The 16,373-nt window shown below is 34.4% G+C and overlaps 1 protein-coding gene across 6 annotated transcripts in view; it reads right to left on the bottom strand.

Annotated features, from left to right (window-relative positions):
• The window catches only part of DGKB (diacylglycerol kinase beta), a 703,373-nt gene that overhangs the window by 428,255 nt on the left and 258,745 nt on the right, over positions 1–16,373 (bottom strand). For all 6 annotated transcript variants that reach the window (XM_029233668.1, XM_029233663.1, XM_029233664.1 and 3 more), the window contains 2 exons: positions 12,513–12,586; positions 9,191–9,265 (listed from right to left, as the gene is read on the bottom strand). In XM_029233668.1, coding sequence (XP_029089501.1) covers positions 9,191–9,265; positions 12,513–12,586 — 149 coding nt within the window. The remainder of the gene's footprint in view (positions 1–9,190; positions 9,266–12,512; positions 12,587–16,373) is intronic.

Raw genomic sequence — 16,373 nt, 5'->3', positions numbered from 1 at the left:
ACTACATTATCATTAATAAAGGATTCTGAGATAATCATCTGCTATGAGTTTTCTTATTTTCACTCATTAGTAAGATGCTGTTATTTGACTCCCTGGAGCTGACGATAAAGTTGTGCCAGGGAGCTTGCTGGACAGGCTTAGATAATAATAGCAAACTGAGGATAGTCAAATAAAAGAGTTTATGATACTTACTAGAAACTTGACTTTTGTAGAATAAAATAAGAAACAGGTAGAAGGATATACACAAATGCATTGGTTATTTCCAACAGCCAACTTAGGAGAAAATGTTATTTTTCTAGCGTGTTCAAGGAATTTGGATAAAAAATCACCTCTAAACAATAACACATGGATCTGTAGTCTGTTATTGAGTTGTTCTTTTCTCTGTGAAATGAGTAACAAAAATTCAGAGTTTTCAACATCTTTAAAGTAATAATCGATTTGTTGATGTTTGTGGAAAGTGACTATAGACTTGTAATGCCCAAAATTCTTTCACGAGGCTAGAAGTTATAGGACTATTAACTGTAGAAGCATGTTACATTTTGTTACTTGTATTTAACATGTTGACCTTTAATACAGACACATATATCACTTCTCGAACTCAGTCACTCCACTGATCAAGGCAGAGACAAAATTATGCTCACACATCTAATTGAGGGGGATTGTAGAATCATATGCATCATATTTTATGATTAATCATTAGGACTGAAAGGGTCAATTGAGTGCTCTGTTTTTACATTAGCAAAGCAACGATTTTTTTTCCTGGAAATTTGCAGTAGAGCTGGATTGAATTTTGATGAACATTTTCTTAGCATTTTGAGGATTTTGTTCAGCTCTCTGACACAACAAGATTTCATAACAAGAGACATATGTAATATGTCATAGTTCTGATTCAAGAGGGTTTTTATTTAAGTAAAATATGGTAGAAACTTTGTTATATAAAATGATATTTTAAATTAAGAAAGTAATGAAATCTGTGGAATGTGTTATGTGTTTTCTAAATTACAAATTTATTTTAACAGGAGAACGTATTCCAAGGCTTTACTATGGAAATATGTGTGATACTTGGAATATGTGAATCTGTATGTTGACTGTTAAATTTTATTTTTTAAATTATATATGTTTTACATTTAGTTCAGGTAGGTGAAACCAAAGATTTTTTTAAAGCACCTATTTCACAAACAATTCATTGTTGTGACTGTTCACTATGCTGAACAATCTGGAAAATAATTAAAAATATTTATCTTATATATTTTTTCAATTCAATAAATACTTGTTATTTTTTACTTAAACATTTTAGGGATGATATGAGAAAAAGCCATCTGTACTTTCATGAAGCTGATAGTCAGAAGGAAACAACCAACATCACGAGTATACAAAAAACTTGATATTAACTTTTCATAAGTCACATTAGCATATGCAGTTGGTATAACAGCTAGAGATGTGCATATTTATTTTAATGTTGTGAAGGAAAAAAAGTCTCATTCTGTGAAGACCAATGAGTGATATGTTTTATATTTCATTTTTGCAACTAATTTATACCTCAAAACCGTTCATTCAATTATATCATAATATGCTTCATCAGGAAGAAACAACTTACATGATACAGACTCTAGTTTCAGATATCTTTAAGTAGTCATTATCAGAGTGAGAGAATTTATGTAAAGAGATACAGTAAAGACAAACAAATAAACGTGTATTTCTATCTTGAAAACAAAGATAAAAAGGGAAGTGACCAGAGAGTTTTGGTATTTACTAGATAATTTACACTAGGGATTAGCAGAGTTTCGATACATCAAGAAAAGCATCTAAACAAAATGTTAGGAAAGAAGAATAAAGATAGGACGAGAGAAGAGAGGCATACAAAAAGATCTAAAAATTTGGTATGGTGAAGAGGAACAATGGGGAAAAAAAGGAAATTAAAAGAATGAATAACTGCAGGCTCAGGGTGGCAGATAAATTTTTTTAAAAAAGTGTATCTACAGTACCATTGGAAAAGTAATAAACCAGGAATAGAAATGAAATTAAATCACAAATTAGAGTAGTAAAGAGACCTTACAGAATAGAACAGCTTAGAAAGCAATACATTGAAAGGGAACTGCTGCAAAAGGCACCCTCTGCCCCCATGGCTGACCCAGGATCAGGGATGGCACAGCTAGAAACAGGGGTGGGAAGAGTTACGACACGTGAGGTCAGCTATGGGATTAAGTGAAGGGTTACAGCATAGCCTGGCCAGGGTCCCATTTCAGAGGAGCTACCTGGGGGGTTTGCCTCCTGGATAACAACTGAGGAACAGCTCTCTAACAGAAGTGCACGTCTACCACTGGGCATGCAGCCTGGGCACTGGCATCAGATATAAAACAGGGCATTCTCATAGTTATCGAGATGAAAGTAGAAGTTGAATACAATTGCATTCAAACTCATACTTTAAAAACTCGAGACAATAACAACACATTGAAGAGAGTAAATATCATTAAATTTTGAGAGAATAATTAGGGAGTTACATTATATAAAACAGTCTCCAGTGAGAATCAACAAATAGGTCCATGAAGCAAAGGAAAGGGCAGCAACAGTCTAACATATATATTATTTCACCATATATAAAGTATGTCAAATCAGTGGTGAAACAGTGGACAAATGAACAGCTTTCGTTGGGACAGCTAGATTTCAATCTGAAGGAAAAAAATGTTCCATGCCTACCTCATCCTAGTCTGTCAATGCACCTCTAAGAAAAATGTAATCTTTAAAGATTAAAGGTTAGAAATTGAAAACAAAATGAAAAATTAATAAAAGATACAAAAATATTTCAGTAATTTTGGCTTGAGAAAAGGTTTTTCTAAAATATAAAGTTGAGAAATCATTCAGTGTGGAATTAGCAATGAAAATTTTATATATTTATATGGACAAGAAAAAGAACAAAATATATAAACTGAAAGCACACAGAACAAATGAGAAGAAAACACTTGCAACATATATAAAATGATGATAATATTTATACAATAAGATTTTAAAATGAACACAAAAAAGAGAAATCAAAAGGAAAATAGGCAAATAAAAGAGCACACGTGTAAAACTGATAGCTAGTGGGAAACAACCGCATAGCACAGGGAGATCAGCTCGGTGCTTTGTGACCCCCTAGAGGGGTGGGATAGGGAGGGTGGAAGGGAGGGAGATGCAAGAGGGAAGAGATATGGGGATATATGTATATATATAGCTGATTCACTTTGTTATAAAGCAGAAACTAACACACCATTGTAAAGCAATTATACTCCAATAAAGATGTTACAAAAAAGAAAAAAGAGCATACGCTTTACATAAGAAATCAAAAGTTTAGTATATATAAGACAAAATGCTTGTTTGGAGCATCTGTTGGTTTTGCCTTATTTGACTGTGGGGAAACATGCTGCTGAATACAGTTTTGGTACGTCTATCAAACAAGGAAACCAACTGCATTGACCCAAACAATGCGGTAGGCACATGGCTAAACCTAGGCCTATAAGACACTTCTTTTCTAAATTTGAAAAATGTGAAACACAAAGATCACGATAGGTTGCTGGTGCAAAAAACTAATGCTTGTCTAAGAATTTAAAGTAATTATTATAAATTTAATGGGGAAGTTACTCTAATTGTAGCACATCAGTATGGCCTATAATACCTATTATATAGTAATTAATCTACTAAATCGGTGGTTTTCCATGCTGTCTCCACATAATCAGCTGGGGAGCTTTTAAGAAATTGAAGTGCCTAGGCCCACCACTCAGATATTTTGAATCTGGCTATACTCCCAACACCTCCTTCAACCCAGACCTATGCCCTCATAGGGAGTTCTCCATTCTCACAGTTTAAGGATAAAAAAACAGATTTACCAGTGCCTCTCCATGATATATCAGAAGTAGCTGGTGGTAGGCTGCTATGGCAGTACAAATAAACTGGGAATAATTTGAGGACAGAAAAGAATGCCAATTGACCTCTGGGCAGTATCTCAAACAATAAAATGTCCTGTTTACCTTTTCTGGACAGAGAGATGTTTAGAGTTTAGGAAACATACCAATTCAATAGTACTGACTAACAAATATTTCTTACACTATTAAGGACTCGGAAAGGATAAGAATGGAGAATTAGTGATGGAAGCAAAATTTATATGAGTGAATTTCTCAGAATGGACCCATAATTGGGAGTATAATTGCTCCAAAGGAATGCCAGTTAGCAAGTTTTCTTAGTCACTCCCAGTGAGTGTTCAAAACACTCATGTTCATGTTGGTAGGGTTGGAAGCTTTGGAAGGGATAAACAACATGAATTTATCTTCAACAAGAAGAGTAGGTACTGACTCTGGAGTACTCAACTGTCATCAAATGAACCAATTAGTGAATTCCAATATGTTGCTATACCTCAAGGGAACCTAAGCCAGCTACTTAAGGGTAGCCTAAAATCCCTGGACCCTTTCCATAATGCAACTGCAGCCATTTGTCCTCACTAACTAGACATTTGTTCTAGCAATTGGATTTACTTTTCTTTCCCATTATGCCTGTGTCAATGGTCATAGCAAATGACTTACTGAATGCCTTAACCACTATCACAGTGTCTCACATATTGCTGTCTCCTTTCAAGGAATACCATTCACAGAGAAGGAAGAAAGACAGTGGGCTGGTGCCCCTGTGACATAAAGGCCTTCTTATATGTTTTATCAGGGAGAAACAGTTGTCCATAGAACACTGAAATAACCTACTAAAGACTCTGAATCAGCGGGGGCACTTAAATGGTGTATGATCAAACAGCTATATCATGTGCTCTGAACTACACGATGCTGCTTTACCCAATTCAGAAAACATGGTTCTGGAACCTAAATGTAAAGCTTGGTGAGGAAACTTACAATTACGCTTAATACTCACTGTGAATCTTAAATTTATGTGTCAAATTGGCTGGGCCACGGATGCCCAGAAAGTTGATCAAGCATTATTTTGAGTGCTTCTGCGAGGGTATTTTTAGATGAGATTTAACATTTAAATCGGTAGACTTCATAAAGCAGACTGCCCTTGCTAATGGGTGACCCCCATCTAATCAGCTGAAGGCCTGATAGAACAAAAGGCAGACACTAACCCAAGAAAGAGAAAATTCTCCAGCCTGATCACCTTTGAACTGGGATGTTGATTCTTCCTAGTTCTACAGCAGCTTGCCAGCCTTTGGACTCAAACTGGAAGATCAAATTACAGATTTGGATTTGTCAACCTCAATTAGCATGTGAGCCAATTCCTTATAATAAATTTCTCTCTATACATATGTACTATTGGTCTGTTTTACTAAAGAACACTGACTAATACATTCACTTTCAAATATTTTGCTTCACATTCCCTTGGTTTTGAACTCTTATGGTTGAGATGTTTTAACACCAAAGAGGAATGGTAGCATATGAGACAGTAAAATTTTCATTGAACTGAAGCTAACACTTGGGCATTTTGAGGCTCCTCGTACCATTAGACTAACAGGCAAAAAGACAGATAGGGTGTTAACTGGTATAACTGACTCTGATTCCCAAGAAGAAATTAGGTTTCCTGCTATATAATGGGAAAAGGGAGTACTAATAGGACCTCTACTCCGACCATTGGTTTAGCTGTAAGGGCTAGGTTACATACAGTCACAAACAACCCAAAATCTTCATGGCATAATCTCACAGAGGCTTCTTTATCATCCATTCTACAGGGATGTGGGGTAAGCGGGGCTGGGGGTAGGGGCTCTCTCGCGTGGTTTTCACTCTGGCATCCAAGCTAACCAACAGGCCAATATTGAATACTGCTGGTCACTGTGGTAGAGGAAAAGAAAGAGTGGAAAATTTACTTTCTGCTCACAGTTTATTGTAAGAGAAAGCCATATAGCCACTCTTAATGCCTAAGGTGAAAGGACTGAAATCAAGATCAAGTGCCTGGCAGAAGACCTGGAAATATTTGATAAACAGTACTAATACCGTCAGGTACTACCATGCCTGTCATTCAAGGCACACGAGAAACAAATTCAGCCCTATACAAGCAGTACTACCAAAATCTCAGACCTATCAGGTAAAAATATTTGAGTCACTACGCTGGGGAAACATTTCCAAGAAGCTGAGAAATGTTTTATGTTTCAGCCACAGTTTTCAATCAGTAGTAAAACCAGGACTATAGACTTTACATGTGTTTTATTCTTTGTATTATTAAGAATATCATTTAATGAAATTCATATTTAGAGTTAAATATGTAATTTTCTCATTACATTTCTGTATATTGAGACTAAATGGATGAAGGGAAAGGAGAAAGTAGTCATCTCCAGAGATGTTTTAGAGAACCAGGACTTGAAGCTGGATATAGTAACAATATGAGACTTGGGGTTGTCTACATTTTAGGAGGATGTGTATTTTTGACTACATATTTAGCAGTAGCAATATGTTGAATGGTATATTTTTTTCAACTTTTATGTTCAGCAAAGAAGAGATATTGGATAACTCAATGGTTGGACCGTGGTGAACACCTATTGTTTATTCCCACCGAGAATTCATCTTTCATCCTCAGGTTATATAGCATCCTCATTTGGCTTTGAGGAGACAAACAATTTAGATAATAGTCTTGACAGGACTGTTAGTCAAGATGCTCCATCCCAAAGTAGCCCAGGCTGTGGCATGGGAAACAAGAGAGGCTAATAAATATGCTTCTCCTGGGGATATAAATTTTGAATATAAAAGCAAGAATACCAGAAACAATTGGAATCAATTTCTCTTAGCAGTAACTCCTACAGACTCTGTCTTTTTAGTCATAATTTCCTCAAATTGTCCTGATTCCTATCCTTTCTGAAACATAGTTCTTCATTTTTCCATTAATTATATGAGCTACTTCATAATTTTCCAGTAAACTCTATTTTGGATCATAAGCCAGATTATATATCTGTTGTTTATAGAAAAGTCAATCTAACTAATGCCATATTCAACTTTATAATTGATTAGTCATGCAAATAAAAATGATAAGGATATATTTTCACCTAGTATATTTAACAATAATAAAAATTACTGAAGATAGCCAATTTAAAGTAGGGTGTGGGAAATAAAACATTATATATTGCTGCTGGGATTATAATTTGATACAAACTTTTTGTATAGTAATTTGGCAGAACCTGAGAAGTAAAACTGAAAATATTTGAATATGCTTCTAAAAACAGATAAGTTGATAGACATTAACTTAAATTATGCCAATTATTTAAAAGTGCAGGCAATATAAATATTTCCCAATAACAGAATAGTTAACAAAACTATGGAATACTGTGCAGCTCTTAAAAACATTTAAACTGATCAATATCTACTGAACTCAAACAATATCCACCATATGCTTTTGAGTAAAAGGAAGCAAGTTGCAGAGCAATAAAAAAACTACAGTCTAAGTTATATTAAAAAATCCATTTATCTATGCAACACATATATGTGTGTGTCGACATATGAATACATTGTATATATATGAATACATTCTATACATAGAGTAGTTTTTATATTTATAGAAGTTCTTGGAGGATATGCACAAACAATTCACAATAATATCCTTGAGAGGTGGTAGTGCTTAAAGTGGGGCCCTTAACTTAATATCTAAATAATATTCATTGTAGCGTGGAATTGTACAAGTACACTTATTACTTTTATTTTTCAGTATATTAAACTAGAGAAGATAATAGGATGGCTAACAGTTAAAGAGTAAAAGGAAACATGTAATAGATATTTAAAGTGGAGTAGAAAAAAAATGAAATGAAATGAGAAAACAAGGCTAAAATCAAGGTTACTGCAATAAATTTACATAGAGCTACAAAGTGATTATATTATTGATTATTAATTAATAAATGATACTGATAACAAATAACAGTCATCGAGGACATATTATGTGGTAAGCACATTTTTATATGCTTCATGGGTAACACCCAACTTAATTTTATAACTAGCCTATGAGGCAGGTACTATTCCTTCATTTCACGGAAAAGACCATGACGACACAGGGTGGTTAAATGATAAGGTTTATAATTAGCAGAGTCGTTACGTATTTAGTTTAACTATAAAATACAAGCAAATCCTGGATTTACTTGGTCTGGTGGACCTACAGAGGTCTTGGAGTAGCTAAACTTCTTAATGCAAAATTCCTTAATCCTGCAGATTAAGAGCTACTTCTTTGAAGTTCAGAGAATACTAAAGAACAAGAAAAAGAGGCATCCTGACTGAGCTTCTGTGTTAATATCAAGACTTTACTTTTCCTTGTCTTTAACTAGACTGGAACGTCCAGCATGTGTCTCACCTAGCCAATAATCTGACCATGATCCTCTACCTGGTAGAGTCTGGAGTTTGACAAAAGCAGTGTTCTGAACTAAATTCAGGTGAGCCTGCCTTCTACAGCAAGGAGTTCCACCCATCGTGGCTCAGCATTTGGAAACTAGCCCTGGACAACAGGTAGCAGGCAATGGAAGACTTACTTTAATCATACCGATTTTGTTTTTTTTAAAGAAGTTTATTTATAGAGCTTTTGTCTACTTCATCTGGTCTAATGTTTACTATCATGTTGATAGAGAGAAATCAGATCAGTGGAAGAAAATGACATTAATTAGTTAACTAGGCCAAGTTAATGATGAATTATTTCAGTGCATACTTGTGATATCAAAAGTATATGGTATCTGTTGAAAAATAATTGTATTTCACTACACCTTGCCTATTAATAAAGTATCTTATAAAAGAGTGATATGTATTAGAGTTTGTAAGTAGTAAGTGAAAAAATCATATTATGATTTCCATTCTCTGTTAACGAGAAGAATTAAAAAAAGTTTTTTTTATTCTGTAGTAGATCTATGTCCTATATTTAATAAAGGGAAGGAGAGCAGTTCTTCTAACACATAGATGGTTTAGTAATTTAAGGACCCAGCTAATATATGTGTATGTCTGTGGTGTGATTATTCTTATTAACATTACTACTAGCAGTATGAGAATTACTTCACAATATTTAGAAAGGAGGAAAATCTTATTGAAACAGGCCGTTTTGAAAAACAGCACCTGCGTTAGTTTCTCTTATGTAGTTGATATTCAGTGCTGTTTTGTATACTAATCTGGCTGCTGTATTTGAATAAAATTACTTCTAGGTTTGTCTGGCTGCTTATTTAATTAATTAGTGTTAAATGAATTAATGGTAATAATATATATAGGCTTACCCTGGCATTGGTCCATTTCCAGCAAGACTGTAAACCTGACGAGGATTTAGCAGATATTGGAATTTTCTGTAAATTCTATAAAGATGAAAATATGGAAGGAAAAAATAAAATTCAGCGATATTTTTATTCTAAATATGCACATGCATTTAGAACACTCTCTATCCTGCTTTTGAATGTTATTTAGCTAATAAGAGTTCAAATTAATATTTTAAAATATCAGTATACAATTAGTTAAATATCTTCTCTTAATAGATCCTTGGGAAATATACAGATTATTGGGCCAATTTAACAGAGATGAAAGTTACTTATCCCATATGTAAAATGGGATTGGACACTGTATGCATGAAAGTAAAGACTGTGACTTTAGCTGCTTAATTATTTCACATGAACAATCATCTTGATGAGCTAGATCACAAAATTGCTAAATGATTTCTACAGGCACATATTAAATAATTCATTTTTTTCTGAAAGAACTCAATCTTTGCATAACAAATGCAACAGAAATGTTTCTAAGTACACACACATCCCATATCATAATTCTGAGACAAAATATTAAAAGTGAAGGAATATACTTGGTTTTTAAAATTAGCTTTTATATATACATGTGAAAATATTACTATATATCTTAACATATTCATATTATGTGTACTGAAACTCTCCAAATATCTACTTATATCCTCCCACGTCCTTGTGCAATACCCTCACATTCTAGATCTTGAATAATGATATCACCTAGCATCTCAAGAATGATCTTAGAGTCATTCTCAGTACCTCCTTTTCCCCAGCACCCAAAATCAAGGACAATCCTGCACCTTCTAACTGAGTAATGTCTATCATACCTGGTTACTCTCACTGCCTTACAAGTTCTCTCACCAGCTTTGTAAAAGTCTTGCCTATTCAGCCTTCTTCTGTACTTCTATTTAAGTACAGTCATGTTGTTTCCATGATGAAAAGTTCCTGTCAGTGGCAAGTTACTTTTTTTTTTTTTTTGCAGTATGCGGGCCTCTCACTGTTGTGGCCTCTCCCGTTGTGGAGCACAGGCTCCGGACGCGCAGGCTCAGCGGCCGTGGCTCACGGGCACAGCCGCTCTGCAGCATGTGAGATCTTCCCGGACAGGGGCACGAACCCGTGTCCCCTGCATTGGCAGGCGGACTCTCAACCACTGCGCCACCAGGGAAGCCCGCAAGTTACTTATTAAATATTTTATTATATTTAAAATAGTTTATGTCTCGTCTTTCTCATCCTTCCTCTTAAACTTCAACCTCGCTGAATATCTCTTGGTTCCCTACCAAAACACCACACCTCTTTCCACACATCTGTCGTTTTTCTTCCTTCACCTGGCAAACATCTACTTATATCAGAACCAACTCAAAAGCTAGACTTCTGAGTCTTCAGAGACACTCATTTCTTCCTCTGAACTTCCATAGCACTTTTATTTTAAACATTCCTAGCTTAGCTTTTGCCTTGGGGTTACTGTAGTAAATCTGTTTACGTGTCTGCCTCCCTGTATGACCGTGTCTTCTGTCTCATCCCCAGTTCCCAGTAGAGACTGGATTCCCTCAAGTGTTGCTGTCTGAATGATGTGTGAACATTTTCACACCTGTTGACTGGTATGGGAAACTATGTGTGAATATATAATTGTTACCTTTTTCTGCTCATCTAATACATCGAAGAAGAAAACCTACATATTTTGAAAGGAAAACCCTGAAGAGAATTCCATTATTTGTGAAAGATGCTTCTTATGCATTCAGGAGAATTTATGACTGCATTAATAATAGATCTCCTTTAAACATATTTATAATTCTTTTGACCTTGAATGGTCCCTGTTAGTGTACAAAGGACAAAGCATAAGTGGGTGTGCATATAGGAGCACTCAAATATCCTCCCTCTCCCCCATTAAATTTAATTTACTGATGACTTCAGTGTATCTATCTGTAGATATATAGTTTTTAATGTAAAGAAAATTATTTTTATGTACTGGGAGAAGAGGGAGGCAGATATTCAATTAAGGGTCATTCTACATTATTAATGTTATCTTAATTTGAGGGGAATGCTTCCATTCGAAATATATATTTTTTCACTTGATACTTCATTTGTTTCTAATTTCCAACATGAATTTAAGTCTCATCTAATGCTTTGTGAAGAGTTTACTTCTTTTTCAAGATATCCATAATATATACAACTAACAAACTGTGAGTAGGAAAGGAGAAAATAATTTTAGCATCATTATTCATTTATATACCTAAAAGTGAAGCAACTATTCTCTTTAATAAAGCATTGTAAATATTTTATATTATTAAGTCACTAGTTATTTAAAATAACTTGTCTTGTTTAGCAGAGTTAAAAGTATAACTATACAGTGATAAAAGGGAAAACTTTTTAAGCAGAAATAATATTTTGTTGAATGGAAAATGACCATTCTTCATTTAATTGAAATGAAGCTGGAAAGTTAAATGGTAGGAGGAAAGGAAATTACTTTTCAAAATTCCTTTATTCATGGAAACACTTCAATTTCATTATTTGGTGAAACCACAATGTAAATTTCTATTTTATTATCATAGCGTCTGTATGAGTGCTTTTATCTGATTGCTCATTTTTTGGCTGGAATTAGTAAAGAGTTCTAGAAATTATTAAGAAAGGTACAACTGCATTTCTGTTTCTGACACTCCTTCTTAGAAGGACATAAGATTTACTCTTCAATGTGGTGATTTTCAGATTTTTATTAAATATTATGATTTAATCATTAATTTTACAAAAAGGAAAATTTTTTGTTGTCCACATGAATACTGAGATACCTGGTAATGCAGCTCATTGTTATTCTGACTAAATATACTGTGCTTCTCCAAGATATATGGCATCATGTTCTCCAAATGGACATGCAGAAAATCATTATAATATATTTTGTCTAGAAGCTGGATATAAATTCTGTTTCTAACTACTGGGCAATCATTTACCTGAAGTCACCTTGTTGATCATTTAGAGAACCAATTTTCATTCAACAGTATTTATGGAGTCATGTTGTATGCAATGCTCCTTGTTAATGGCTAGGGGTGATAGGCAGGGTAGAGAGAATTCAGGCACCTGAGATATGATAATAAAAATATCTACAAAAGGCCATTATTATATTAAAATTTCAACTGTAAAAACAAGGAGAGATCATACCAATATACATTGTTATATAGAGATGATAGCAACACTTATTTCACATTAAAATTAGTGAACCATGAGGTATAATATTTTTAAATGTTTTTATACTATAAATTTAGTTTATCTTTTTACAGATATATAACATAGTAAATAAATGTGATTTTTAAAAACATACCGTTCTCCTTGCTTCCCACCACTTTTGGGGTTCACAAAAACTAAAAGTGGATGAGTACCAGGAACAGGAGTGATCTAGAAGAAAAGTTGAATATGTGGACAAATTATTTATATTATATATAAAGAGAACCCCCCCGTTATTTCTAAGTCGTGAAATGCCAATTAGCAAATTCAAGAATATGGTTCTTTTGTTCTGTAATGTGGATAGAGGATAGATAGATAACAGATAGATCTAATTAGCAACATAATTAAATCCTGTGCTTTGACTCCATATATATCAAAATAAATACCCACTCCACTAAGAGGTGATTTTTCTAGCTAGGAATAGGGCAGAGGGGAAGGCAGCTATGAAAAGGGAATAACCTCTCAATAGCTAGGAGATGAAAACAATAGGTACAATTCGTGGGATCGTGAGTAAACCATCCAGAATAGAGCGGATTATGGTGGTAAAAAAGATTAGAAAAGAAAGGGATCAAAGTATAAGTGAGCCCTACTCTTATAGACAATCCCTACTTTAGAGCTTTATAGCACATTTGGAATCCATCTTCCCAACCACTTGTGAACTAGAATCTAAATAAGATGGTTTGAGGCCACTTTCAGTCAGAGTCCCCATCTATACGATGTTTCCTCCATGCTTTCTTTTCCTGCTTGAGAAGAGATGCCAGTTAATTCAGTCTATTTGCTAAACAGGAATCCATTAAATTGACTGTGTCCCTATATGCCATGCACTGCTTTCATCACTATACATTCTCCTTTTAACCAAAAAAGGTGCCTGTCTTAGTGGAGCTTATATTCTGGTGGAGAAACAGACAAGAAACAAACAAATAGGGACTTCCCTAGTAGTCCAGTGGTTAAGAATCCACCTTCCAATGCAGGGCACACGGGTTCAATCCCTGGTCAGGGAACTATGATCCCACATGCTGCGGGGAAGCCCATGTGCCACAACTAGAGAGAAGCCCGTGCTGCAGGGAAAGACCCCGCGTGCCACAGCAAAGATCCCACATGCCGCAACTAAAACCCGACGCAGCCAAAATAAATAAATAAATAAATAGTTTTAAAAAAGAGAAACAAACAAATAAATACACATTTTGTCGTGAAAAGTATCACCAGAAATAAAGCAGGTGAGGTGCTAGCACTTCATCGGTTGGGGGCAGAAACTGTTTTTGATAGAGTGGCAAAGGAGAACGCTTGTATTTTACTTGAATTCAATGTTAAGAGGTAAGCTGTTTTAAATAAGAGTATTCCTATTCAGTGTATACCTATGTAACTCCCATCTAAACATAGTTTGATAAAACAATATTTTAATAACAAAAATATGCAACCAATGCAGTCCTCTAAATATTAAGTTGAAAAGTTTTAGATCAATTTACTTTTTGAAAGTAGAGTCAAAGTGTCCTTCATTGCTCTAGTATTTTTCCCTTAGAAAGTACCTGAAATATTTAATGAGAAGACTAAAAACAACCATTTTACCATATCAGGTTCTTCCTTTTGTTTAAACAATGTAAGTTAAAATACCCTACCAACATATTTTCCTCCAATTCTTGTGAAATGCCATTTTTCTAATGAGTATAGGCACTGGGAAATTGTTGAAAGCTTCACACTATATGAGAAGGTTGAGTAAAATATTCTCAATTCTTATACTCTTACCCAACTTGTTCCCATTACAATCTATTCTTTCTGACTCTGTTTTACTTCCTCTTGTAAAGAGGACACATGGGTTTTGTTCCTGATTTGTCTCTCATTCAGTTGGGAGATGAGATGGACAAGCTGGATCTGTAGTAACTCCTCAGCTCTTCATCCCTGAACTCCATGTGCTCAATCAGCTACTGGAGAGAAAGTACCTACTAGCTTAAGACACTGTGCTATAAACTTGCAATGTGACTTCCCCCTCCCCCCATTAAAAGAAACACCAAAACACACCTCTGACTACTAGTATTCAGTTTCCTTTACTTCTCATTCTATTACAAAATCAGATAGACTCCTAAAGTTTTCACATGCAAAAAGTCAGACTAACAAATGTGGATTTTAGTTGATTTTTGCATTTAATTTGAATTGTTATTCCTTATTTTTAAAGAGAGGGGAGATTCTCAAGGTAAATAAAATATTTTAGCAAAACATAACATCTGAATCCAAATACTAATTAGGATGATCGTCCCAAAATTCAATATTCAGCTTATCATTACATGAGATTACATTAAGTTCATTTGGGTAAATTTCCATATTCATTTGAAAATATATTTTGGAATAACTTTCAGAAATATTTATTAATTGAAGTGTTTAAAGGCATAATTATGACTTATCAAATAAAGGACAGTACCACGCTACAGAAAATGGTGTTCTGAAGAAACACTATTACAAACAAATAAAGATCCCACTAAACTATATTATAGTCTGTAGAGGATCTGAAAATATAAAAATATAAAAACCTATAGGGGTGAGTAGATGGATAATTAGATCAAATGGATTAGATGTCTAAATAGGATAGAATCTAGATAAAGAATTTAGGATAACGATGATACTCTACAAGTGATAAAAGTCAAGAACCCAAAACGGAAGTACAGGAAATAATAAAATCAAATTAGCCAACTTTTCCTCACATATCCCCTTAACATAAATTATGCTTGTAAAATAAGACTGTATAAAAATTAAAAATTGGAAACTTTAGATATTTATTTGTAAGTTATCAGGGACAATGGAATACCCCTTTGACAATGATTCTAACAGATTAAAACACCTGACCTAATGTAATCTCCATTTAAGGAGTAGTATGTGATTCAATGTCAAACCCACTAAAGCTCTGGTTTTAGGGGATCATTTAATGGTGGTATTTATACAAGAAATGTCAAGGTTTCAGGCAAATCGGCATCTTTTTCAATGCTCATTCAAAAAGCTTTTAAATTCTGCTAAACTTTGTTACTGTAAAAAGAAGGTCAATCTAGCAGAGTAAATTTAGGTGCCAGGAGACCAAAGGCAGCGTTTTTTAGATTTGAGAGCCAAAGACCTACAGTACTGCATGGCCATTTTCAAATCTACAAGTTAAAAATAAACAACTTCTGTGTTCACTAATAGTCCTGAAATAAGAAGCAGCATCTTAGTGACAGAGACTGCAATTTGTCACTTAATTCTTGTATTCCTCTTCATCCTTAGTAAAAGAACCCTGAGTTTTAGGATTGCCTACACATGAGGACATTCTCTTATGTAAACATAGCATGACCACCAAAATAGAGAACTTAACACGATTCTGGACTAGCTGCTTTTGTTATAAAAGCCATTATTGAGACAATTGGTGAAACTTGCATGGGATCTAAGGATTAGATAGCACTATGTATCAATTTTATATTCAAGTTCACTAATTCTCTTTTGAACTGTATCTAATATAGTCTTTAACAGGACAAATTTTGGTTTTTTACTTTCATACAATAATTCTGAAATAAGATATAAAACTCATTTATTTTGGAAGGTGATGTACTGCAATCCTAAAATGTCATATGCATTTTGTTATAGACTTTAGTGGGATGGGAAGCAGTTAGACAAAAATACAAGTATTTTAAAAATTCTGTTAGCCTAAAACTATTTGATCTTGGAAGTAAATATTTTTATAGCACTTGAAGTAATTTCAAGTGGAACAGTATATAAAACAGATGAAAAGCAAATTACTATGTCTTAAGTGTGAAAGAACCCTGAACCTGTTCTCAGCTTCCCATCACCTCACTCTTGTGCTTGAGGCATCTCTACAGAGTCCTGGGCTTCTCAAAACAGTTTTTTAAAAAAACATCGGGGGGCTTCCCTGGTGGCGCAGTGGTTGAGAGTCTGCCTGCCGATGCAGGGGACACGGGTTCGTGCCCCGGTCCGGGAAGATCCC

This window comes from Monodon monoceros, unplaced genomic scaffold (assembly GCF_005190385.1).
Source record: "Monodon monoceros isolate NGI ecotype Baffin Bay Population unplaced genomic scaffold, NGI_Narwhal_1 Super_Scaffold_2, whole genome shotgun sequence".
Classification (NCBI taxonomy): domain Eukaryota; kingdom Metazoa; phylum Chordata; class Mammalia; order Artiodactyla; family Monodontidae; genus Monodon; species Monodon monoceros.
The sequence above is the reverse complement of the archived record's forward strand: the minus strand, read 5'-3'. Positions and strand labels throughout refer to the sequence as shown.